We start from the raw sequence: 26,439 nt of genomic DNA on the forward strand, positions 1-26,439 counted from the left end.
TCAGGGGACATTAATTCCCTGGAAACCCACCCTTATTTTAGCCCTACCTACCTTTAGCTCAACCTTATAATGTGATGTTTTGGCTTAGAGAGACACTTGGTTTACATCCTGAAAGTGCAAATACTAAAGATAACTGTTAGTAAGTGTTTAATTAGTGGTTAATAAATGTGTTACAGATTAGATATAAGTTTAATTCTTTATAGGGCACTCATAGAAATACTCTGAAAATCAAAGTTTTTATTTTGTTTTTGGAGGACCTAACAAGGCTGAACTACTTTTGTGAAATTTTTCCAAAATGTTTTATTGTTGTGTAGAAAATCAAGGTCAATGAAGTTACCATATTTGGTTCTTTACCTGTAAGTGATTAAAAAAATAACAAGTACAAGAAGTATATATAAAAAATACAAGAAAAATACATGTGAAGTGAAAGGAACATGTACAGTATTTTAGAACATTAGAACATGACTTTTAGAACATTACAGTAACATAAGTGCTGATCCAGACCCCTGTCCACTTCCACATTATCCCTTTGAACATCATTCCTTACATTAGTACCATTACTTCATGGTACCTAACAAAGCAGGTACACTCACTGTTCATGCAGAGGTGGACCTTACAGACCCTGTAGACCACATTGGACCTGAGATTATTGACTCACTGTTCTCACTGGAACTGTTGCTGTCACTGTCTAGTAATGTATTCGGAAATTACCAAAAATAGTGACTTGCCTGATAAATGTCTTATACATAACCCGTTTGGCTTTTATTAATATTCTTCAACAGTCTTTAGATGGTTTTGTAATACAACAGCACAGGTGTTTATGATGCTATAATAATTATGATAATTATTATTACCTTAATATAAAACATCACCAGTAATAAACCAGTATACTAAGCGCACCAGTCACAAAAAACACAGATGTTGTTGCAAACTCACTCTAATCCTGCTGGCAAATGTCCCAGCTCTGCAGTACGGAGGTGACAGACATTCTCAGTCAAACTGCTGACACATGTCCAGATTCTACAGCAAAGGTGGTGCGTGTTCACCTGATCCATACAAATCTTACTCACACACCTTAAGCACACACGGTGAATCAAAGGGCATAAGAGAAGAGTGCTGATGCCAGGGCTGCTCATTTGATCCCCTAAAAAACAGATCTCACTCTCTCTCTCTGTGCCTCTTGGGAAATAAGCATTTCTTTGGCCTTGTAATCTGACTTTAAGATTAGTCAGGTAGAAGCAACATGCACATTCACCCACGCTCACTCTCTCTCTCTCACATACACACACACACTTAAGCAAATACTGCAACGTACATACATAAAGATGTCAGAGGCTTGATTTCTAATGTGCTTTTCTGTGCTGTGATTTTGTTATGAGCTGGCATCACTTAACCCTATCACCTCTGTATGGCGTCTAAGCCTCACAAACGTAGACACAGCAATGACAATGGCAACTTGAATGGGTGATACATATTCTAACACCTGTGATCAGGATTCAGAGGAGCTTAAAAGTGTTATTTAAAATCAATTTCCTGCAATAAGTCACACAAAATAAAGTCAAAGCTACAATAGAGATACTGTTTAGTTTGGCCTCTACGGCTTGTGTTGATTAAGTCTTTTATTGATCTACTCTGTAATTGTTATCCTCTGGACTGATGCAGGGTAGCAAAGTCTGCAAATAAAGAGATATACTCATTGTTTCTGTGCCCGTATACATATTGTTTATGCTCTATATATTAAATTCAGTTGATGAAATTGGCTTCAATTCATAACTAATATATTATTTCTGTTGAACACAGTAATAATCCTGCAAAAAATGTCATAGATCAGTGTAGATTATGATCAAATTTGTTCTAAATTACTTTGTACTATATTAGCATAAGATCTATCCATCAAAGTCTGGTGACTAATTACTGTCTGTTCCTCTTTCCTCTTAATTTCCAGGTTCAAACCACCACCATGTGTATCTCAGTCAGCCTGAGTGGCTTTGTGGTTCTGGGCTGTATGTTTGCTCCTAAGGTCCATATTATCATGTTCCAGCCCCAGAAGAATGTGACCAGTCACAGGCTTAACCTCAACCGCTTCAGTGTTAGCGGGGCTGCCACCACATATGCATCTCATGGTAGGTTACATGCAGTTACCTCATTTTTGAAGAGACAGAGCCTTAGAGCAGCACTCCCTTGGCATTACTGTATTATTATTAAGACAGAGTTGGTGTGCTACCTTGTGTTTTACTTTAAGCTACAGGGAATACAAAATAAGAATTTGGAATTATGTTTCTATTTTGTATTTTGCTCCAACAAAAGAGCCATAAAACAAGTATGAAAAATATTATAATACCATATCATGAGCCTGGCAGATCTCTAAATATGGATCGCTGTTACTCGAGAGTTGTTATTATTAATGCATGATTGACACATTCAATCATGAGCTAGTTAGAAAGAGCGGCACCCAGCTGACAGAGCTGTACCGCTCAGCAGTGCAATGAGATGCCAGGGAAGAGGCATGCCCTCAGGAGAGACTGGAATTCCACAAATTACAGGGCTTTTCTGGCAACAAAGAGAGTATGTGTTGCATATATTTCACCCTAGACTTAATACAAAACCAATGTGCTTAATGGGCTTCAAAAATATAATTGGAATCCAAGGGGAATCAAGGTTTTTCTATATATAGAGAGAAAAAAACAGGTTTTTCCATGTACACTCCCCTTCCCCTATTACAGGACACATTTGCTTTGGCATTATTTGCGTTGCGTAATGCTTATGCAAAGTCACAACATTCATTTCCATCTATAATTGCATTAATTTTACACCATGATCTTGTATTAACGATGGGAGAATCAGACCAGTTTGTAAAGTCTTCTGCATCACATCCCAAAGATTCTAAAGGTTTTCAGGTCTGGACTCTGCAGTGGTAAATCCACATCTGAAAATGACTTGAGTCTCTTGCTCCCTGAATTGTTCTTTTGTAATTTGATCCTAATGACTCCTGGCATTGTCATCTTGGAATATGCCTGTTCCATCAGAGAAGAAAAAAAATCCACTAATGGAAAATCCTGGTCATATATGAATATACTAAATATTCAGGTTGTCAGCTACCCTCATTTTATGGACACATAACATTGCTGAATCTAGACCTGACCAACTGAATCAATCCCAGATCAGAGCACTGCCCCCACAGACTTGTACTACAAACACTAGGCATGATGGGTAATCATTTCATCTGCCTCTCTTCTCACTCTGACGCACCCATCACAATGGAACAGGATCAATCTGGACTCATCAGACAACAGGACTATTTCCACTGATATACAATCCAGTCTTTTTGCTTTCTATCAAACTGATGCTTGTTTAAAGGTGTCATATTTTGTTAAACCCACTTTTATTAGTCTTTGGTACAATTATTTGTGTATTTGAGGACCCTAATAGTTCAAAAAGTTCCAATTTGAACCCTCCAGGTGCTGCAAAGCTATCTTTATATTCATTTTGGCAAAAATCAAGTGGATTTCCACAACCTGTTTTAATTCCTTCTTGATTTGTTATGTTTAGTTGTATGTCTAGTTACGTCACAACATTTGGACATATAAGGTCAAGACTTCCGACCAACATTTCTCACGGTTGTCGTCCGTACTGAAAATATGTCCAAACTTCGAATGAATTACCTAAAATGTTCAGTTGTTGGTTGCATTAACGAACACAAGTGGCTGAATGGGACAGAGCGGCACAGTCAACAACCTGGAGGGGGCGGAGTCATTTGCATTTAAAGGGCCAGCGCTCAAAACGACCTTTCTTGTGTCTTTGCTTAAAAATAGGGTTGTAGATGGGCCTGTGGAGTTTAATTAATGAAGAATTCAGACAAAAGGATAGCATTTACAGTTCATGTACACCACAGGGAAATGTTTTAAAATGCCTAATTCCATTTAAAAAAAGCAAAATAACATTCCTTTAAGAAATGAGAAACTACTCATTGCAACAGTTAGCACTGAAGAAGTAGTTGCAGCTAAAACATATTAATCACTCAAATGGAAGGATCTGAACTATTTGCTGTGTTAAATCCCAGGGAAAAACTTGTTTTGGCCATTCAGTATGTTATAAATGTATTACAAGCAATATATACACGTATCAGATTACTTCAGTTACCTGATACATGTACAGGTGCACACAATGGAGGAGCCACTGACATAACAACCCAACGTACAGTATTTGTACATGTGTGTATATTAGTGTCATTGGCCTCATGTACAGTATGTGACAACTTTTATTTTATTTGCATCTTTACAGAAAAGCATTAAAGCCCCTCTCACCGTTTTAATGATTTTTGCACTCAAATACCTGTAGATAAAAATGTAATAAATGTGATATATGTACAAACAAAACTATCTCACCTTCTCTTTCTTTCTCTTTTCTTATTCCACTTCTTCTCTAGCTTCTGTGAGCGCCCACTATGTTCCAACCGTGTGCAACGGGAGAGAAATCGTCGACTCCACCACTTCCTCTCTGTGACCACATCCACTACAATCTCTAAATCTGCCCCTGCGACTGTTAGCCAATCCATGAACATTATCAAATTCAACCTTCATTTCACTCCCACACACACACTCAGAACACACACACATACATATACGTACATACACGAAAAAACAAAGATACACGCACAAACAAACAAACCCTTTCCTTGTGGACTAGAACTGTATTGTTTCACAAATGTAGAAAGTGTGTAACTAAAATTAAATTATTTTCTAGGGATGTACATACACGGAATCGACATTGTTGTAAGTAGAGAAACAAAAGAACAAAAAAAGTTTTTAGGAGGAATTTTTGGAGCCTTTGTTTTTGATAGCTTTGTTATGATGCGGTGTAAATAGACGTGCTTAAATCATGGTAGGAGGGTGTGTGTCCCTCAGTCTGGATGCACATTTGTGGCTCTGCTTGCCTCACCCGCAATATCCCACAGACTTTTTATTCTCATGCTTTTTTGTAGGTCTCATTGTAATAACTAGTTATGTATGCATTTCTATTGTGTATCTGTACATTTGTATATTATATTACTGATGGTTCAAACAGCACAATGTTGACAGTCTTGTAATTTTAGGATGAATGTGGACAAAAGCATAAACTGGACTGACTAGAACAGCTGGAATGGATATGTACAAAAAACATCCATGATTTACAGTTAAACAGTGGCAGAAAACAATTTTCAGTTTGAGAATTCATCTATTCACATCTTGATAGATGTGTTTTGCATCCTAGATCTGTATACAGAACCCGATGTGGCTTTTTTTGCCGGGAAATATGTTTTGCTTTTGATACAAATGTTAATTTTTCTATTTCTAATCATAGAATCCCTTTATCTAAATGGCCATAGTTCCAGACATGTGTTCTCCAAAGCAACAGTATGTTTACTCCCACTCTCAAACTGCTTTCTTTCAAGGACTGCTGAAATGGATTACTAATAATAATAATAGCAGGGCTGAAGCACTACAGTATATTAAATGCATTTCTTTTACTTCAAAACTGTCAGTGTAGCTTTTGCTAGTAGAATTATATCAGCTAAAACAAATCTGTTTATTTCTAATGGTTATGAATTGGGACTCAAATACTCAAATACTAATGAAGGGAAGCCGTCTGCTTTGCTAAACACATGCTGATTTGCTTCTCTTTTTTTTTCTCCAGTTACAGGGGGGTGGTAGCATTTGTTTTTGTGCCCCATAGATACAGTATATGGTGACATTTTGCATATGGCAATGTGCCTTAATGTATGTTTGATAGTGCTCCAGGTAGAGGTTGCAATGGGCAGTTTTACAATGCAAACTGCAAATGTTTGGTTAATGTAAATGTGATCTCATAGAGAGTATATGTTTCTGGGCAACAGTATTCCAGTTTGTTTTCTTCCCCTCTAAGCCTTCTGCCATTGATTGTTTACCTGAAGTGTTAAAACAGTAAGGAATCCTTAGGTTAACATGACTTTCTCTACCCTTCTTTCCACAGTCTATGACAAAAAATAATAATTAAATGGATTTTTCTGATAGACACCCAGTATACTTTAATTTTTTTTTTTTTTTTTTACAGCTTAGTGCCAATAAAAGAAAGCAGGGGAAGAGAAGCTCATATACCATTAAGGTGAAGTCTCTGACTCGTCAACTTATTGAAGTGTGCAGTTTACATGTCTGTGTTAAATGTGTTGACGGTGAGAGGCACAGTGGAGCAGCTGGCTTCAGCAGTCCCAGAGTGGCTCACGAGAGGAAGCAGAGCACACAGAGTCAGCTGCTGGCAGAGCCCAGCAAACAAAAGGATGTTAGAATAGTCCTCATATGCATTACATACAGAACAATAATCAGATCATCCGTATTCTCCAAACTCTATTCCTGGATGGAAGTATGATGATGAGATGTGAGAATCAATGAAAATAACACATCAACATGCCAAAAAGACTACTGTGAATAAAGTTGTTCGAAATAGCTTGAAATTGCAGACTAATTTACCTAATTTAAAGCATGTTTCATTTTGAATTGTGGCCTCAAGCAAAAAATGTATGGACTTTAGGATGGTAGTAGATTATTAATAAACTGATCTTAAATTGTTACAGAAAATCTTATATTGTCTAAAATGTGTTACACTACTGTTATATTTGGTATTTTAACAAAATATGTGATCAGAGTCACTTATTTGTTGTTCTGAGATTCCCCAGACAAGCTTTCCAGATCTTTTTTCCATTTTCAAATTCTTCAGCAGGTGCAGCCGAACTGTTGAACATTCATCTCTTGACTAGTCTACACTTTTACACAACCAGTCTCAAAAGCACCCTGGGAGATTATCACACTGAATGATAGATTGAAAGAATTTTAGAGAGCGGAGGATGCGCCAAGATGAGCCGACCTACATTGGGGTGTGTGTGTTAGGTGCAGAGAGCAGGAGGAGAGAGCGGTGTGGCAGAGCAGAGTGGAGCTGCTGCTGCTGGATTATGTAAAGCACTCCCACAGCCCAGAAGTCACAGCGCTTCTATGGAAGCTCAAAGCATCTCAGAGATTCACAGTCTTTGTTAGCAGAAGGCTTAGCCATTCACATAGTGGTCCTGCTCCCACAAGATACACCCCGCATGGCAGGTTGCTATGGACAACCACCGCCACATCCGCTGCCGGAATGTCTATTTGGCTGCATGGAGAGAAGGGTAGGAGGAGGGGTGATGAGAGGGCGAAAAAAAAAAAAAAAAAAGCAAAATAGAAAGGGAAAAGGGTTGCTGGTTCTAATTCAAATTGGCAGTGACTGATGAGAGTTGGCTCAGCAAGGCCCAGTACTCCACTGCTAATTTTAATGGCCGCACAAATAGAGCACTTAACCCTGATTCTGGTCTCATTTAGTCCAGGGATAGTCTTGAACAACAGTCTCACACTCTTCCTCTGCCCACCTTTGTCCACCTCATCTCCACTCTCTGTGTGAAACTTGCTGCTGAGTCTGTCTCAGCCAAGACCACCTAAGCCTGACCAACAGACTGGTAGCCCACACTTCAACTGAAGCACTCAGATCTTTGTGCCCACTGCAGAACATGCCAGCAAAATCAGCCTTGAGGAGGTTGGATAAGGGATAAGGGAAAGGTAGATAAAGGACTTGGAGATTATGTGTGGGAAAATGATGCGAAGAAAATGCATCACTTTGAAATACATCACCTTTCTCACTACTCTCCTCTCAGTTTATCATCTCGTGTAACTCTCCGTGGAAGGCTCTTTAATTGGCTTTACTCATGAATATCCCTTTCAACAGCAAGCCATCAACTACAGACATTGTTCTGTTCAGCCTCTGCCAACTGCCATGTGTGCTACAAAGGTCTCTGTGCTGTAAGCCCACTTTATACAGAATGTGTCCTTGGCCTCGAGGCTTTGAGATGAGACAAGATGTCTGCAGCTAAATGAAGCTGGGGGTCAAGCTGAGATCTGGAACTGGCCAATCGCAAAGCAATAGTTCCGTGTTTATGATACGTGCAATAACAAGGCTGTGATGACATCATAATAAATAACAAGCAAACTGCTGGTGTTGTCTGCTCATCCTTATGTGTCTTGCTGTTTTTGCAAACCTAAAAAAGTAGTTCAACGTGTATGAATGAGTGTAGGTTCAGCACAGAAAGTCCCAACTAAAATCCAGATGCTGTATATGCAAGTGGAGTGTTTGTTTCTTGAGCAGCATTAATGGCCCCTCACCACTTCCACGCACACACACTCTATTCATAGCGTGTGTTGGCAAATGTTGAAAGATGTCTCCAACACTCTGCCTAATCTGTTCCCTAAGTGATGGCACTCCAATTAAACCATCCACTGGAGTGCTCCTCGCCTTGGGACAATACAGTGCACTGTGTAGGCTCAGTCTCTTAAAAAAATTAAAAATAAATAAAAATAGAAGGAAAATTGTACTGTAAATAGGAAGAGAGTATAAACAATGTAAGCAAAGGGATTAAGTGCAAAGAATCTATGCATCTTGCCTGACACTAGTTTTCTACTCTGCAGAGTCTAATGGAATGTGTCTTTGCAGAGGGAGGAGGGAGGAAGACACCGGGTTGTTCATTGAGGATTAAATCAGATACTCAGTGTCTGTACGGTCTTATTCATACAGTTTTAGTCTGGTCTTGATACTGCCCACAGTTACGTTAAGTTAAGTTTGCACAGTGAACTCTCTTCTAATACCCTATCAATGATCGCCCTCTGGTGGCAGAATCAGGTGACTACACCCAGAGCCTTCAGGTCTACACCACTATGGGAGGCACATGCTTTTAATCAATATCTAGAGGTCAGTTTACAAAAATGAAGTGGAACTGCATCTTTATTTAATTTAGCACAGGGAAAGAAATTAGACAAAACAAGGTATTGAGAAGAAGAAAGAAGAAGAGAAGCCTAAGCTTTTTTTTTTTTCTCATTGCTGAAGACTCCGCCATAAAACCATAAAGACGATGACACTGTCAAATATTAGTCACAGGTTCTTAAATAATCACAAATAAACAAGAATCATCAAAATGCTGTAGATAAATATAGATGTAATCCCAACACAGACAGCGCATCTTTGATCCTTTAAGGAAATCCTTTAAGTAATACTAGGCATATGCAGGATAAGCTGAAGCCTTGGAGTGACAGCAAATCCTCCTTTTTTTTGCTTTCCGTGTTAAATTTTGAAGATATTTGCAGAACTGAAATCTCTTCAATCAGTCACAGTGAATGTAAAATTCATTTGATATTATTACTCCGCTAAGATGACTAGTTTCTCTTTCTGTGCTTAAATATGAGGCTGATTGTATGAATGCAGGGGTGTAAACTATGCAAAATGTGTAACCACAACTCAAACCTTGAGTTAGGCACAGTAAAGGACAGCTTAGTTACTAGAATTCATCTTTGCAGAGTAAATATTTTACACAAAAGTGTCTTAGATTGGCCTTATGAAGTACTGCTGTATTCATTTCATATGTAATGCATCATGTAAAAAAAAAAACAAAACTTTACAATGTTAAACAGTCTTGACTGTTATGTCGAGACAGAACAAAGCTCCATGATTTAATAAAATAGTTTTGTAAGTGATGGAAGATGGAGAGGTACAGCGATGAATGAATTTGGAAATGCAAGTCACTGAATGCATGTCTACAAGAAACTAAATCTGAACCTGCACATAGTTTATTCCACCCCTAGGAAATACAGGCTCATATTACGATTTTAACAGGAGAAAATTTCATTGTTCCCAACCATGAGTATGTAACATTATGCAAGTGGAATTAATTCTGGACAACAAGATTATAAATTATCTACAACCCCAAATCAGAATAAGTTGAAATGGTGTGGACAATGCAATTTTTTTTTAAAAAAAGAAACCAATTACATTTGTCATTTATGTTTTGTCTGGCCAGTGTCATTGCATTTGTGTCCATTCCTGACAATCAAGCTGCAATGATAAAGCATTTGTCACTTAACCCTTCTTTTGACACTAAGATGATGTTTAGGGACTGAAAACACCAAGCGATGAAGTGTTTACGTGTAATTTTTCATTTAAGTCTCAAAATGAGTAGCAGAACAGAGACGTCAGTCAAAATGACAATTTAAAGGAAACACAGAAATAAAGTGCAAAGAATCTAAGTATGTTTTCTGAGGTAAAAACTCTGATGTGTTAATTCTGTCCCTACCTTCATTTTTAATTCATAATATCTGCACCATAACAACCTTTACTGATTTTGGAATATGTGAATTATAAGTCTCTAACAGCCTGTTGGGGAAATTTATACAACATGAACATTTCAACTTCTGCAAAATCAGCACAGTTTATCTGCTACTGCAACACAACATTGGAAAACAACAGACTAAGAGTTAAAAAAAAAAAAAAGAAAAAAGAAAACTTACTGAAAACAGTATATCTGAATAAAACTATGCCTAATGTATGAATATTATGATCCTTTGGCACAATGTCTCCACTAACGGACACCACAGGACCTAGTTTAGGTCTTTCAAACCTAATATGTAATTTATATCTTTCATTTATTTTACTCAAATCCTCATATAGGTTAAAAACCGAATCACTCAGACTGGGTCCACTTATACATAAATACATCATAATTTATTTGACATACATGGACAGTCAACACCACAACCTCATCTGCATAATATGACATCTTTGTTTTAAACTTGACAGCAAAATATGTCTCCCTATTACAATAATTTCAGCAAAGCAAAAGAACAAACAAATGAGGCAATACAGGCTTCATAAGCTATGCCCGAAACATAGTCTGTTTACGCACCCGTGGGAGGGGGGATGCTTAAACCTATCATGGCAAAACTCACCCCAGGTGTCTGAAATAATATTAGACACTAATCAGACAAATAAATATAAAGCAAACAGAAGATCTAATAGGTCCTTGTCTTACCCTGAGCTCTTCTAATAACCTTCCTGACATCAGTTTGGAGTCAAATATTACCAGGAAGTGTCAGTCACACACACACCTGTTTCACAGTACTACGCCTCTAGTGGGCAGGCTCTATCGTACCGAGCTTTAAGGCCACCGTGTTAGCGTGACTGCTCTGAACCTGGCTCTAGGTGCGTGGTGTGTGTTTATGTGTTTGGTTTACACACAGTTGGTATTCCAGGTACCAAAGCTCATAAAGGGGACAGTGGATTAAAGGGGTTGATTGGGAGGAAGGTGGACGTTTCCCCTTACTTCCGCTCACTTTGCCATCGTTTTAGCTCCATACCAATGCTTTTGAATGAGACGAGTTTAACTGCACGTTTTCGTAGTTCTCTCCATTTCCCTATAAGAACAAAAAAAAAACAAAGAAAAACAAAAACAGGAATTTTATAGTGGTTACTCAAAGGCAAAGACCTTTACAATGGTGAGATTTTCTTGCTTTAAGGATACAACAATCCTGCAATTCTCACCTTGGATGCTAGGGCTTTAAGTTTGCCAAGAAGAGATGGTTTTGTGTAAACAACTTCATCCTCCATGTCTGCCTCATTCTCCCCCTCCATCACAGCGCAGCTGTCAGCTCCTGGCATTTCACACTCCTTATTGGCAGACATCACCAACCGAGAGTACTTGTATTCCAACCTGGTAGAGAGTGATACGTTAAAACTTCAGGAAAAAATACAAGGACAGGAAGATTGCTGCCTTCAAATACATACTGACAAGGAAAGAAGGGCAAGAGGATAGAATAAATTAACAGAGAAAAGGAACTGAGTGTCAAAGAAATGAAATGAAAGTAGTGAGACAAGAAGCACAAACCAAACAGATGAGGGTGATGATGGAGTCACAAAAAAAAAAGCTGGAATGTGGGATGAGAAGGTGAGGAGGTAAAATGGAACACAATGGAAATGAAGAAGAAAGAGACAAAAACTAAGTTTAAGAGTTAAAGAGAGAATTACGTTGACAGTAAATACAGCAAGAAACTGAGAATGGAAGGGAAGGCTTAAGATTAAAATAAGAACGAAAGAATCGGAAATAAGGAACAGAGGGAGCAGAAGTTAACAGGGAAATTGCACCTTTTGTTCTTCTTCCAGAAGTAGCAGGTGAGGGAGACGAGGAGCACTGCAGTGAAAGCTCCTAGACCTGCACCAAGTCGTAGCCAGAACTCCACACCCTCACATGGCAATGTCTTCTTGTCCGGCAAGGCCACACCTCCCATGCACAGTTTTGGTTCAATCCACACATACAGCAGGTCCTGAGGTCAGAAGAAAAAACACATGATTGAGGAAGGTTACCAATCCAGCACATACACAGTCTTATATGTGCATGTCTCACACAGGATACAATGAAGTCATTTCCAACGCTGCTATTTTACTCCAGCACATGGAAATAAGTGTAACAAAGACTATTAACTGACTTTGGCTGACTTTCAGTTTTAAAGGTGTTAGCATCCGTATAATATGAACAGCGTAGGATTAGATTTCTTCGCATCCTGGGGCATATGGTTTGAATGAGCTAGATTTCTTTATCATTTATCATGTGGGTGTAACACCTTTAAATTAAAATGAAAGCATTTTGCACAGTTTCATTTTAAATCCTGTGTGCAGAAATGCAGAGACAAAATAAAAATGTCTCAGTGCTTGTGGACTAATGCATCCACACACCTGCTGTCCTCCTTTACAGACACCCTCTATCTGATGATAGTCCCTCTCAGTGCATATAGGACAGGCTCCAGAACTCTCCCACAAGAAAAAAAAGGTGCAGCCATCACACGTTCCTGCAGGGCACTGACTGCAAAAGCCAAACACAGACTCTTATTCACATCACACAGTAACAAAAAAAAGTCAAGTAGTAAAGCAAGATGTCCAGGCAGAGAAACAGTACCTGGGAACTGAGAGCTCTCCTTTGATGCTCTTTTCTGGGTTACAACGAAGTGAAACCACTGCACTCCGGCCTGATTCACAAGATGAGGTGGCCTCTAAGGATCTTATTAATAAAACAAGCATAAGCTTAAACAACAGACAAGAGAAACAACCTGTTTTTAAACTAAGAATAAAAAAATATAAAAGGTCAAACAACCGAAAGAAGAAGTTGACATCTGGGACTTTCTTGGAGGTCTGAGGATACAGGTCTGGTTTTGCTGTTATTCCATTAAGGGTATTTTCTGTTGTTGCTCCTGTTAAAATACAGAAATTTTGCTTACTTTGTGCATTTACAGTTCATGTTTTGAGTGGTCTCTTTTGTTCCTTCTTCTCTAAAAGTGTGCTCTTTACAGCCATTCTAAAAAGCTGTAGCTGTGGCCAAGAGTTGAAGTCTTCAACCATCCTTAAGTGTTTGGACTCTAAGAAGAACTAAGAACACTGCCAGCCAACACTCTTCATTTGTTGGCTGGCAGAGGAGGATAAGCCACTCCCCATCTCCTCCTGGCTTCCAGTTCACCTCCTACTCCCACTGCCAAATGCAGCAAAAGGGTTTCCTTTGCTCCTTTCCCAAACCTACAGGCCGCTCATTTCCACTCAACTCCTCTCATGCCAAATGTAGTCATGATTTTCAAAGTGGAATCCTCCTGCAGTTCATTCAGCTTTAACATCTTAAATTAAAAGACGCCTCTAGGTAATGTCTGTATCTTAGAATTGCACACTTACCAAGAAATTTGTCCGCCAGGTTAATAGACTGTGAGGACAGTGATGTGTGGAAGCCTCGTCCATTGGCTGGGATGATGGTTGATTGACAGATGAAGGTCTTGACAGAACTAGCTCCTTCCCCTTTCCCTCTCTGGGAGTCAGTGATGGATAGGTCAGTAACATTGTCCATGCATTCCGCCATATGACCCTTAAATAGATGAAACAGCAAAGACATAATGTTGGTATAATAATCTGTACGTCTGTAAATAATCTAGGAGCTTCACTATCTCTGCACACATTTTCATTCCTTCATACCTGTCCTCCACAAAGGCTGATATTGAACTGGTGAAAGTACTTAGTTCCTTTCGACGTGAAGCTTGGACCGTTCATTAGTGACCCTACAGACCCCAGTAGGCTGAAGTCATAAGTCAGAGTGGTATTTCCATCTATGTGAGTGAACCTGCAGTCGCTGTAACATAAACTGTGGTCCTGGAAAGAGAATAGTGCAAAGAAATGAATACATGTTATAGGAAAAAAAAAAAATCAATAAGAGTTGCTAGAGTCTTCCTCAAATAACAAGAGCAAACCTTATCGCTCATGCTGGCTGGTCCACAGGGTTTGCAGGCATCTGGGCCGGGTGTAGCATGTGAGATGAGGTATGTATTTTGTGGACACTCTGTACATTGGTTGGTGTCTGAGTCTATGTAGTGCCCAGGTGGACATGGTACACATGTAGAGCTGGAGGGCTGGGCACTTAGGGCACAAGCCCGGCACTCAGAGGACACCCCGTCCACAGCGTTACTCACTGTGATGGAGTAGATTCGTGCCACGTCATTCACATACCGACGTAGCTGAAGGAGAGAGGAAACACATAAAGGCTACATTCCACTGTTGTCTCAGTGAATCTGTGCAAAAATAAACCAAAAGCTCCTCTCTGAAATGGAAACCTCAGTTATAACATAAACATCTGTGTTGAATTAGGAAATGTAGCCTATAAACGTCTTTATTAGATATTTGTCCACTTAAATTTTTAAGGGTGCTTACATAGGTGTCCGTATCCAGGATATTTGTGTAAATTTGACAGAGCCAAAACCACAACTGGCACTAAAACAGTCTGCCTTTGGAGTAAAGTTACTTTGTGTGGCTGCTATTGATCCATTACTAAAGTGCCTTTACAAGTGTGTGTCCTCTTGTATTGTACAGATTCATTCATAGGTCATCACATCTTTGGTCTGAAAAATGTAAATTGTGTTTTCTACTATGCGTACAGTAGTAGCACCTGTTGGGCAGAAAAAACATATTTAAAAAAAAAAAAAAACAGGTGAACCACTGTTAATGATTAATATCTCGTTTGCTACTTGTGCCATTTCTTACATATGTGATTGAGGAGACTGGATGATCTGTATTTCTCATGTGTTCAAGTGTTTCTCAGTGAGCACAGAGATAAATGTGTTTGCCTGACTGATAGCTCAGTTTGAAATGTAGCACCACCTAAGATTTTATCTTTAATACCAAACCTGTAGGAGTGTCAGGTGTACCTAGTGGGGAGTGGATTTACACAGCTACAAAGCTGTCCCATTTGATGGTTGAACACGCTGAGCAACAGTGATGAAATTGTTGGAAAGTTGTTCAGAGATTTCTTCTTTGTTAAGATAGCACAACAACAAAAACGAAGGTTCACCCACAAGGCAGCAAGACTCATACATGACATGGAGATACCGGTAGTAGCACATTATCTTTACTTTGAAGCTTTTTTCAGAAGGCTATAAGAAGCAATGTGTAGTATTTCTAATACTAGAGTGTTTAAAATGAAGAGCTCTAAAATTATGCCAAAAATACCAAATATGACTTTGTAGCGACAAAAGCTAATCTTTTTTTTTTTCTATTTTCTTTTTTAACACCAATGGACTGGGATAATTTTTGTGACCACAAGAGGGAGTAATGAGTCAGTCTACCGGTCGTCTATGGCAGGGGTCACCAATCCTGGACCTCGAGGGCCAGTGTCCTGTATGTTTTAGATGTTTCCCTCTTCCAGCACACCTGACGATCGTTATCAGGCTTCTGCAGAGCTTGATGATAGGCTTATCATTTGAATCAGGTGTGTTAGAAGAGGGAAATATCTAACACATGCAGGATATAGGCCCAGGAGGACCAGGATTGGTGACCCCTGGTCTATGTGGGGCCTTTGACCAACGTATCAGAAAGTGACAATATGGAATGAGAACCAAGAGAACCAGAAAGTGACAAACTCATAAAAGCTAGAAGCACTGTTGTTGTTTTCACTAACGGACAAAGCTCTGAATGAAAAGAACAGAGTTTGAAACTGAAATCACAGTGTTTCTTCCACACAGTTCATTTGATTATGAAGTTTAAGAACATATAAAAATTACTATGTGATGTTATTTTCTTTGCTAAGTTAACTATTTGTTGATCCATGGTTCAGACTAAACTGTGACAGTTCTGACCTTGTTTGGTCGATTACAAACAGTTACTGCAGTTACTGACAACACAGACCTTTCAGAAAATAGAGATTTGCAGTTTTACTGCAATTGTTTTCTGTCTGAAAACAGAGCTAAGCTAACAGAACTATAATGTAAACCATCACCTGATGCAGTATGTCACAGTGTTTTTTTGACCAACTGTCAAAATAACCAGCTTTGAGTTTTTGTTTCAAGAAGAAAACTTAATGGTATTATAATACAGATGTGTGTAAACAATGAGCTTTATACTTTATTCAGTTAGTGATACAGTCTGTGGATGCATTGCATTGATTCATTGATGGGTTTGGTAGTCGTGTGTGTGCTCTGGTACACAGCTTCCCCCTGCTGTTGAATACACATGACCACTTAAATGATTTAAGTGATTTCTTTATGGCTTTATGTAAATTTGTTGAAAAATATGCACAGAGAATCTTAATAATAAAAAGTAATCTGATAAAAAACTGAATATAAACTATAAATATCAGACATTTCCAGCCTTAGCAACAAGGGAGTTAAATATGTTTACACTCATACTTACATCTGAGGGTTTGTTCGTCCTTTGGAAAGCCCATGTGTAGGAAACTGAGGCATTCTTTGTCATGATGTGTGTGTAGGTCTGTCTTGTTTTTGATCTCTCCCATGACTCCACCACTGTGGTACTCTTTCTGTTGACATCCTACAGAACAACACACTTCTCCTTCAATCACCATGAATATTATTTGTAGCAGCAAAGACACTGTCAGGAACATTTCTCACCATCATGAAGTAGAGCTCACAGTCAGCCGTGCACAAAGTCTCAAACTCAAATGTGATGCGACCAAACTCTGTCACTGAATGACTTGACATTGAAGTTGGGAGTCTGTTTGAGTTGGGAATAAACAGAGAGATGAGGAAATAGAGACAATAGGCATCTCTACGACATGAGGTTGAGACTGAAAAACAAGACAGAACTGTACTTACTTGAAGCCGGGAACATGAATGTTAAGGATGAGGTAATCATTATCTGAGCTTCCTGCTCCACTCTGGATGTATTCACCTGCCACTTCCCAGCCTAAACACAAATCCCATTAATCAGCTATGACAACAGTAAACAGAAATGACATTTTGCAGACTTATAAATACCCACCATTCATAGTGTCGCATTTGGAATTGCCCACATTAAAACAGGAGGTTTTCATGTTTGCAGGAAGAACATTCCACCATTTAAACTCGTAGCCCAATGTGGGTTCAGTGCCAGCTGGACATGGCTGACACGCTAAGAAATGGACCAAACACATTAAGTAAAACTACACTGCAAAAGATAAAACTCAACAAAAATGGCAGCAAAGAGTCAGAGAGTGTAGAGTTTCATTACGTTTCATTCCATCGGAATAGGTCCCAGGCGGGCAGGGCGAGCAGGTGGCTGTGTCGTTGTTATAGAAACCAGGGTTGCATGGAGGGCAGGGCTCTCGCTCTCCACTTGGCGGCAAAGTCTCAGCTCCAGCTACACCCTCCAGACAGATCTTAGGTTCAATCCACTTATATATGACCTGTGTCTGCAAGCACACAGAGGTGGAGGGTAATAGAGTAGGTCATTAACTGTTTTACAGAATGAGACTCAAGGTGCTTCATCTGTTTTATCTTACCTTGCGTTGATGATCACATGCTGTGTGGATCTGAAAATAGTCCTTCTTAGAACATGGAGGTCTGTCCTTGCATGCAGCTGATCCCTCAGCTTGGGATAAATGAGAGACAACGATATTACATGACTTTCACTAAGGTCGATAAGGTGTAAATTGCAGGGCTTAATTTGAGCTGGATCCAGCCAGATCGGGATCTGGCACCTCCAACAACGGTTCCGGACCCTATCCGGTATATCTATGAAAAAATAAATAACCTACATGAAAAAAAAAGTTTATTGATATCTGTCGACATTACACAAATATCTTGTGTTCAGATGCATTTTAAGGTAAATTTTAAGGAAAACACGGATGTAATGGGGACAGTCTAAAACACTTAATGTAAAAAGGTTTCACGTAGCTTAATGTCTGAAAACTGCGATCAGTAGTCACTAAATTTCGTGTGGGCATCTCTAGTCATGCCCACTTTCACCTCTCCTAAAATCAAAACAAAAACCCCACTTTTATAGCTGCTATATGCATTAAAAGTTTTCCTCTTCATAGGCGCACATTTCAGAAAAAAAGCTTAACGTGCTTAATGCATGGACATCTCTAATCATGTCCACTTTCACCTCTGCAAATCAAAACGTAAACCCCCATATTATGAATGCTGTCTGTGTTGAGCCTTATTTTTCTGTTAATAAAACACTTTCCCTTTAGCACTGCACGTTTGAATCCAGTCATTCACTCCGTCTTTACAATTTGTATACATGAGAGACAGAGAGACATTAAGCTATGTTGAGCTTTTTTACATTAAGCGTTTTAGACTGTCCCCGTTACCTCCACCCCCATTTTGAGTCACCGGATCCACCCCCCCTCTGTGTTCCAGCACCTCCCACTTTACAAATTAAGCACTGGTAAGTTGTATGATTGACCTCTAGATCCACAAATAGCATTTCAATAATAATAATAATAATAATAATAATAATAATAATAACAATTACTTTCTTGTAGATATTGCAAAGTAAATCTCCTCATGTCAAGATATAACATTAAAAAAAAGCTTCCAAACACTCTAATATATTCATGCTGCTGAGTAGCCCCAAATATGAATGCAACTAAAGAATGATAGAAAAATTGAAGGAATAAACTCTCTTAAAGAAGACTATTATGTCAGGAGATGCTAGTGGGAGCTCCACACCACAGCAAAGGGGGGTCATACAATATGCAAGAGGTGTACTGAATTAAATATGTAAGATTTTCTTCTTACTGTCACTTCTTGGACAAATATTCACATCATCAAGTGCAATCATCAGCCTCTTATTAAGACTTGGCATGCTTCAAAATAACACCATCTGACAACATCTGTTTATTTCGGCTGGATTTCTCAGTTTTCAATTATTCTGAAATGAACAGATTATTTTCTAATGTATTTGGACATTTTGTAAAATAGCTGTGCCTCATAGAACACACTGGCATCTTTAAATGTGGAAATTCATTCAAAAGGAAGTCCTGTTGATGAATATACTCAAGAAGAACAAGGAGAAATACAATGCATTATATTGATCCAAAGATTTAATGAACCTAAATGTGAAATGCTGAGTAAGAGGCACTGCGTATCAAACTGTGCTCCTACCTGCATACTGAGTGTTATTGTTACAGGGGCTGCAGGAGCTGGCTCCGTGGCCAGAGAATGTGTTGCGAGGACAGGCTTCACATGTGGAGGACCCTGGGACACGGCTGAACGTCCCGGCCTTACAAGGGAAACACTCCGAAGTATATGCGACTCCTGGTAGCAGTTGATGTGAAGAGAGAAAAAAAAAAAGTAAATTAAATACATGATTCATATGCTGATTTGAGAAAGAAATGTGGAAAAAAAGAAATGACCTTCTATTTGGACATTTTTCAGCAAAACCGGCTTGACCACTTTACTCCCCATTACAACGCCTCCCGTCCTCCAGTACAGGATGTTGGTTCCAGATTTCAGGTTCACCTAAAAAGAATTCATCATTATTAATAAAACATGATTAAAAAAGTCCAGAAAAACAAAAGCGGCCTGAAACTAAGTGCCACTCTTTTCCTCTATTATTATTGCACCCAGACACACATGCAAAGTCATTTCACAGAGTGGATGGAAAAATACTGACTACAATAACAAGTAATGCCAGCCTGGTTTTGTGTACTAACACACTTCCTGCTGTATCCACCCCTGTCTTGCTGCTCAGACTCCGTTAAACACATTTATTTTAGAGAACCAAGGCCTGCTGCCAAAGATCTGTCTACTCTGGCGATTGTTCATCTTGGGTGCACAACACCTACCGTATGAGTCGCCCATTCGCCGTGATTAGTGAGCTTGAGCCACTTCGCATCTGCAGACTGATCCATCTCCTGGCACTGATCATTTTGGATCTACGGCACAGACAAAGTATCAGTATCTATCAGATGAATTCTCACATTACACTCACAAATTCGATGTTACTTGTCAGAAATTATGGTGCACATCAGTTCTGAGGGGTTTTTTTTTTCTTTTCTAACCACATTTATAATAGTTTGGGGATGTTTTTTGTTGATTCCCATCATTTCTCAAAAGAGATTCTATTTTATTCCACGATTTCTGCCAAATTATTTACTGTTTATTGCCATTTTTTGTTATGTATATGTATATAATGGTAAAAATATTTAATTTGTCTTACAATGGTGCTTTGTAATATATTATCCATACATTAATACTGTAAATGTACCTCATCCTGACCACCTTTCAGCATTACATCTCTTAACAGAATTCTAATTAAGACTTGACAGAAAGCATTTTAGATATTCAGTAGTAATAATAATAATAATATCTGTAGCAGTAAAACATACAAGTGTAACTGCTTGTATTACTTGTGAGTTTATTCAACAATAGACAGACACTAAAATTTTCTCTAGAGCATATAAGGATAGCTCTTAAGTCAAAAATATTTGATGATAACATGCAACTGCTAAATGTGTGCAAATGTTTGCATCATACAACAAATTTAAAGATAACAGACAAGTGAAACTCACAAAAAACTCAAAGAGCAGGTTGTTGTCTGGATACTGGTATTCAAAGCTGACAGATCCCTGTTTTTTCAGATGGACGGCGTAGATGAGAGAAACTGTGCATTCATCCCTGTTGGACTCGAGATAGTTTCCCTGAGGCAACCATGAAGAACTGCAAGGAAAAGACATAAAATTAATATTTGAAACCTATTCAGAATGGCACTTTCATCTTTTCTGGATGGTATTCGTTCACCTGTTGCAGGTAAACCTCTCATCTTCACGGGGATTGTTTTCCAGGGATGTTGCCAAGCTACTGAATCCAGCAGGCAAAGAATCCCATTCGTCAAAACGTATACCGCTGCCGAGTGAGTAGCTTCCGGCCGCACACTGGGTACACTCCTGAGCCGACATCTCAAGGAACTCACCAGCTTTGCATGAGAAGGCTGACGAACAAAGAGAAAAGAGGCACAGGGAGATGAGGAGAAACATATGCTACTGCCAATGTGTCTTTACATTCTGCTCCAAAAACAAACACATAATAAGATGACACATAAAGGGTTATGAAAATCACTGGTGCATAATGTAGCCACAGTTATGTAGGAACTTAATCCTTACATCCTGTTACACACTGTGTCTGTCTCTGTCCTAGTCACACTCAGCCATTTTCTGCACTTACCAGTGATTTGACACTGTCAGCTTTTTCCTCATACCTGATCTGTCCAAATACCATTATAATACATTTCTTGGCAGCAAGTCAACAAGAGCAAAACACACTTACTTAACACACACATACTTGGTTTTGAGCCTTGGGTAGCAAATGGCACATTATGTCGCAAGAGTGGAAATGCGTGTAGGTTTGATTTGATTTAGGGGTGATTTGTGGCTGCATGGCAAAATAATTAACTGTTGACTGTTAATTGGATTAGATTTTGTGTTATATTATGGTGCAAAATATAGCACCGACAAAATGTGTTTTCCCTTTTGTTAGGAATAAACATTTCATAGGTCTTCTTCGTGTGAATTTTGTAAGATTCTGACCAGGAAGAAGGAAAGAGATAAAGGTAAAAAAAAACAAAAAAAACAAAGAGGCCTCTGTCCCTGCATGACCGCAAATATTTTATCTCCGCAAAGGTTTCAGAACTACTAACAATGCAAGAAACTCTGTGTTTTGTTGGAAAGGTCATGCAAGTAAATATTGTCAGAGACAATCTGCCCTGTACAAACACTATGCTAACAAGCGTTAACTGACCATTATAATTTAGAAAAACAATATTTCACCTAGGTAACTCTCTTGAGGGCTGAGAGATAAATGAATGAATGAATGAATGAATGAATGAATGACTACATCTGTCCTCACACACATAACCTTTTAGATAAATGTCTCTGCTGATAATCCCAGTGAAAACATCTGTGACGGTGTCCGATAACAGCACAGGGAGAACCTGTTCCAGTGCGGTCTATCAAAGAAAATACTGGATACGGGTGTGGTCATGTGCAATCACAGTCTGCACCCCAGGTTCCATCATGATCAGTCATTTCACTGACAAATCCACATATTAGAGAAAATAAGAGTTGTCAACTTCTGAGGACTTGTTAGCAGTTGTTGGCACCTCATCAGTTATGGTTAGTTATATGGCTTTGATCCAGTGATGAAAATTAAAAGCTACTGATAAAAAGGTAAAATACACGACCAATGGCAAGAAGAAAAGAACAAACGAAAAAATGAAAATTATGAAAATGAAATGTTTAATTTTTATATACACTTACCCCTACCTTTGCATAATGCTATGGAAATGTTCAAGAAAGAGTACAACCAAAGCATGCATTTCCTCCTTCTCAGTTCTTTGTGTCTAACCTAAATGTCTGATAGAAAGGTGACAGGGTAGTCTGTGTGTGCACTTTGTAGTAAAAACCACTACTGTGGCCACCACTATCTTCTTGCAACAGGCAAAAACAGTGCTATTAGTACCGCGAAAGTAATTGGAATCAAAAAATAACTATTGAAAACTACTGGACTTCTGCTCTGACAATGTTCCCAAACTCTGAGGACTGGTTCTTCTATCAGGACAATGCTCCTGGCCTCAGCTAGGTCCATAAAGGTGTGGATGACGGGCCACCAGATGAAGACCCTGTCATGGCCAGCCCAATCTGCAGACCTGAACCCACTTTGAAAACTTCTTGAACATTGCTAAGCTTCTTGAATTTCTATACCAGGAGCTGGATAAAGTCATCCAACAGCAACAGTGGAGAGCCAAGACACATCATTGAAAATCAGGGTTATTCCACCAAATATTGATGTCTGAACTTTTCCCAAGTTAACACATTAGTATTGTGTTTAGAAATGAATATGAACTGGTTTTCTTTGCATTATTTGAGGTCTGAAAATAATGCATATTTTTGTTATTTTGACTGTGTTGTGTTCTGCAAATCCATGCTCTAAATAACAATATTTTTATTTGGAATTTGGAAGACATGTTGTCGGTAGTTTAGAGAAAAAAACAAAAATGTTCATTTTACTCAAACACATACCTATAACGGGTAAAATCAGAGAAAGTGATCATTTTGCAATAGTCTCTTATTTTTTTTCCAGAGCTTTATAGTGCAGTCAGAGAGAGTGAAGTTGCTTGTTTTTATATTGTCTCACTTGTTCAAATTGTGTAACTCTGTAATTGATTTTCTGATTTTCCCAAAGCTCCATGCCCAAAAACATCCTGAAAACTGCCTTACACAAGTAAAAGTCTCTGCAGGTAAATACATGACCTCACACTTCAGGAAGATCAGAAGTGATAACTGAGAAGCATTATTACTGTAGGAGTCTATATATCATTTTTTTTAGGATAATGTTGCATATTTTGTCTTTTCAGTCTCTTACACAGAAACAACAAAAAACATCCAAGAGGTGGTGCAAGCCGTGCAAAAAACCCCCCCTCATTTCTTATAATGGGTGAAACCATTTCTTGTTAATTATTAAACTAGTTGCACCAAAATCTAATCACTTCCAGATATTCATTCAGCTAATACAGTTATATCGTGCTTCATAAAGACTGATATGTCAGTTCATGAGTAATGCTGGGTCCACTCACAGATATGAGTAAAACAATACACTGCTTTGCTGGTGTACAGGGTATTTAATGACAACTTACTGCACTCTGTGCCGCGTACTGGCTCTGGCAGTCCAGTGCAGGAGCCAGGGTTCTGTGGGATGGCCACTCTCCACCGTGACCCTGTACTGTCACACTCCGTGTACTCATAGTAGTAATCAGTCTGCCAAAGAGACACACAAAACATTTGCATAAGAAATTAGTCGCCATGGTGATCTTGGACCCAAATAAAGAGCCGACGTAGGCGAGAGGCAGGTCAGTAAACATCACACCACAAGACGCCTCCACCCAAATCAAAGCCCTGGTTAGGATAATACTTGTGAAATTAGAACAGACCTAGTGGACTGGGGGGGGGTTGTAAGCCAAATGTTACTTCCTTACCCTGCTGTTCCAGTTTATACATTATGAGCACTCATTACGCTGTTATCTCTGAAGCCATAACTGCTTGTCTGCCCTGGATACAGCACATTCCATCTCCACAGTGATGGAAACAGGGGTGATGGTAACAGTTGGTTGACAGTAAACCAGGCTGAGACACAGAGGATCTTATCACACTTAGAGGATAAACACCACTTTCTATTATTATATTTTGTATAGTGTTTGATCTGATGTAAACCCCTTAGTTTGAAGCTTCCGGTTTGACCTTTGACAGTTTACATAATGTTTCTTCTTGAGTCAAACCAGATTTTGACACCAGAGAGCATGCGAGCTGTAGTGTGGATGTAGTGATTCTTTCTGGCATGGGCGGGTGTATTGTAGAGCTCAGTCACACCAGAGCTGAGGGCCACTAACTGTTGTGATTCATTATCTCTTCTGACTCAATTTCCTGTGTTCAATAATTGATACAACAAGAACTTGAATCTTCACTGTCTGCTTCAACATATCAACTCTGTTGTGTCAGTCCCTGAAAGCTCCCAGATAGCAAATATTTTGGCAGTATTATGGCATACATTTAGCATTTTTGGCTTTCTTTTGGCATTATGAAAACCTTTAGGCTTAACTATGGTATGATTAAGGTTATCCATAATACAGGGTGTCCTATAAGTCTCCATACATAGGAAAAATAAACGTTTCTTGACATAAACTATTTTTATTTATATAATATGCTCTATATGACTGCCATTTTGACGGGAACACATTTCAATGCGTGTCTGCTGAAGAACCATAAAGAAGAAATATAAAGAAATACATGTTAGAATCATATATGTATGGAAAGTATTATGTCTCCTATGTATGGAGACTTATGGGACACCCTGTAGATATGGAGGCACCAGCAATATATGGCTGAGTTATGGCATGTGTCTGGTTAACCAAAAGACTGGGCAAAGAGCAGGATCAAGTATAGGGATGGTATGGCATGTTTATGGCAAACCAGAAGATTGACTAAAGAGCGGCAACATCTTATTTCATATATGGATGTGTTTTGGTTGTGTTTTGGCATATTTCTGTAAAGCCAAAACACTGCACAAAGAGCGGAAATTTCTACCCAGAAGAAAACCCCACTTCATTTTAAAAGCATGATCAACACAAATTTTAGGTGAATTTTGGCCTCCTTTTGGGTCAGTTTTGGGTACTTTTTGGCTGGATTGGGGCTTTTCTGGGACAATTTTGGCTATATTTTGGAAGCCCGCAATTAGTTTTGGGTGAATTTTGGCTTCCTTCTGGTCTGATTTTGGCCTGACTATTTTTGGCCATTTTGGGCCCATACATTTGCCTAGAACTTGGCATGCCAGTTTTGGGCCAGATTTAAACCATAATGATTTTGCTATCTGGGCTGTTTCCTGACAGCATCAAAGAACGGCACACACTTGAATCTGTCTTGACAGGAGCTTTAACACAATAGTTTAGTAAATGCATTGACTGGGTGGCTGCAAACACCTCTTTCTGCCAGTGTGAAATCATCTTAGGAGGAATTTTATCTGTTTGACTGCTTGTGTGTGTGACTGTTCTGCCAGCCTGGACTGAGGAGGTGTTGCTCTGAGGCAGACCAGAGGGAAGGAAAGACCAGTCCATGCAGGAAACTGATAACAGCCCCTTAACACTGAGTGGTGAAGTTCAACATACACCAGACCACAACACAGATTAACGCTCCTCCATGTTGTCCAAACTTGCAGAAGAGGAGCAGTAAATAAGGTGGATTTTTTAATTTATTTTTTTTAATTGAAGTATCCAGGAGGAAATGGCTGTTCTAACATTATAAAAGCAAACCGGTTCAGAGAGCAGTGGTGTATTTCTAACCTTATTGGACACGGTCAGTGGATCAGGCAACAAACGCGCACAGCCTAGAAGCCCAACCACTGCTTTCATGGTGTTTTTTTATTCTATCCCATATTTCCCACATTTCCCACAGCACTCTAAATGTGTAGACAAAGAGATTAGATGAAGGTTTATTGATCGGCTGTGGCATCTCACCTCAGCACACTGCCGCTGTCCTTTGGCCCCGTCATTCAACCGGAGCTTGCAGAGGATGAGAGCGCAACTGGCGACGAACCAAGCGGAGGACCGCATTGTAGATCATCGAGAGGAGAAACAGCAACAACCTCGATGGACGCGACACGATTGGACCATAAACCTGAGTGAAATTACTGCCAGGTCGGACACAAAAGAACACTTGCTTCCGATGCGTTTTGTCAGCAGATTGTGACCCTTACCACCTGCGATTATCTTCACTGTGCGCTCCAGGGCTGGCAGCTTCCA

At 39.2% G+C, this 26,439-nt stretch overlaps 2 protein-coding genes across 5 annotated transcripts in view; one reads left to right on the forward strand and one right to left on the reverse strand.

The window, feature by feature from the left end:
- grm3 (glutamate receptor, metabotropic 3) overlaps window positions 1-8,022 on the forward strand; it is a 41,772-nt gene extending 33,750 nt beyond the window's left edge. For 3 of the 4 annotated variants that reach the window (XM_030137295.1, XM_030137293.1, XM_030137294.1), the window contains 2 exons: window positions 1,946-2,123; window positions 4,427-4,503. In XM_030137295.1, coding sequence (XP_029993155.1) covers window positions 1,946-2,123; window positions 4,427-4,503 — 255 coding nt within the window. Of the gene's footprint in view, window positions 1-1,945; window positions 2,124-4,426 lie in introns of all 4 variants that reach the window. The other variant, XM_030137292.1, reaches the window with a different exon arrangement.
- Window positions 8,023-10,551: 2,529 nt separating this feature from the next.
- On the reverse strand, window positions 10,552-26,439 carry elapor2a (endosome-lysosome associated apoptosis and autophagy regulator family member 2a). The gene is made up of 22 exons (XM_030136894.1): window positions 26,155-26,439; window positions 23,785-23,905; window positions 20,895-21,084; window positions 20,666-20,813; window positions 19,940-20,029; window positions 19,508-19,613; window positions 19,257-19,409; window positions 17,648-17,736; window positions 17,377-17,557; window positions 17,149-17,277; window positions 16,983-17,073; window positions 16,779-16,881; window positions 16,561-16,698; window positions 14,130-14,393; window positions 13,858-14,031; window positions 13,564-13,750; window positions 12,998-13,094; window positions 12,803-12,904; window positions 12,583-12,709; window positions 11,995-12,173; window positions 11,395-11,563; window positions 10,552-11,267 (listed from the first exon to the last, which is right to left on the reverse strand). The coding sequence occupies exons 1-22, from the start codon at window positions 26,248-26,250 to the stop codon at window positions 11,199-11,201; spliced, it is 3,003 nt and encodes a 1,000-aa protein (XP_029992754.1). The 5' UTR covers window positions 26,251-26,439; the 3' UTR covers window positions 10,552-11,198.

This window comes from Sphaeramia orbicularis, chromosome 6 (assembly GCF_902148855.1).
Source record: "Sphaeramia orbicularis chromosome 6, fSphaOr1.1, whole genome shotgun sequence".
NCBI lineage: Eukaryota > Metazoa > Chordata > Actinopteri > Kurtiformes > Apogonidae > Sphaeramia > Sphaeramia orbicularis.

Coding starts and splice junctions, on each gene's coding strand:
- elapor2a (XM_030136894.1), bottom strand. CDS start 26,250: ATGCGGTCCTCCGCTTGGTTCGTCGCCAGTTGCGCTCTCATCCTCTGC. Junction 12,905..12,997: donor GATGTCAACTTCTTCTTTCG/GTTGTTTGACCT, acceptor TTTATTAATAAG/ATCCTTAGAGGCCACCTCAT. Junction 12,710..12,802: donor GGAGAGCTCTCAGTTCCCAG/GTACTGTTTCTC, acceptor TGGCTTTTGCAG/TCAGTGCCCTGCAGGAACGT.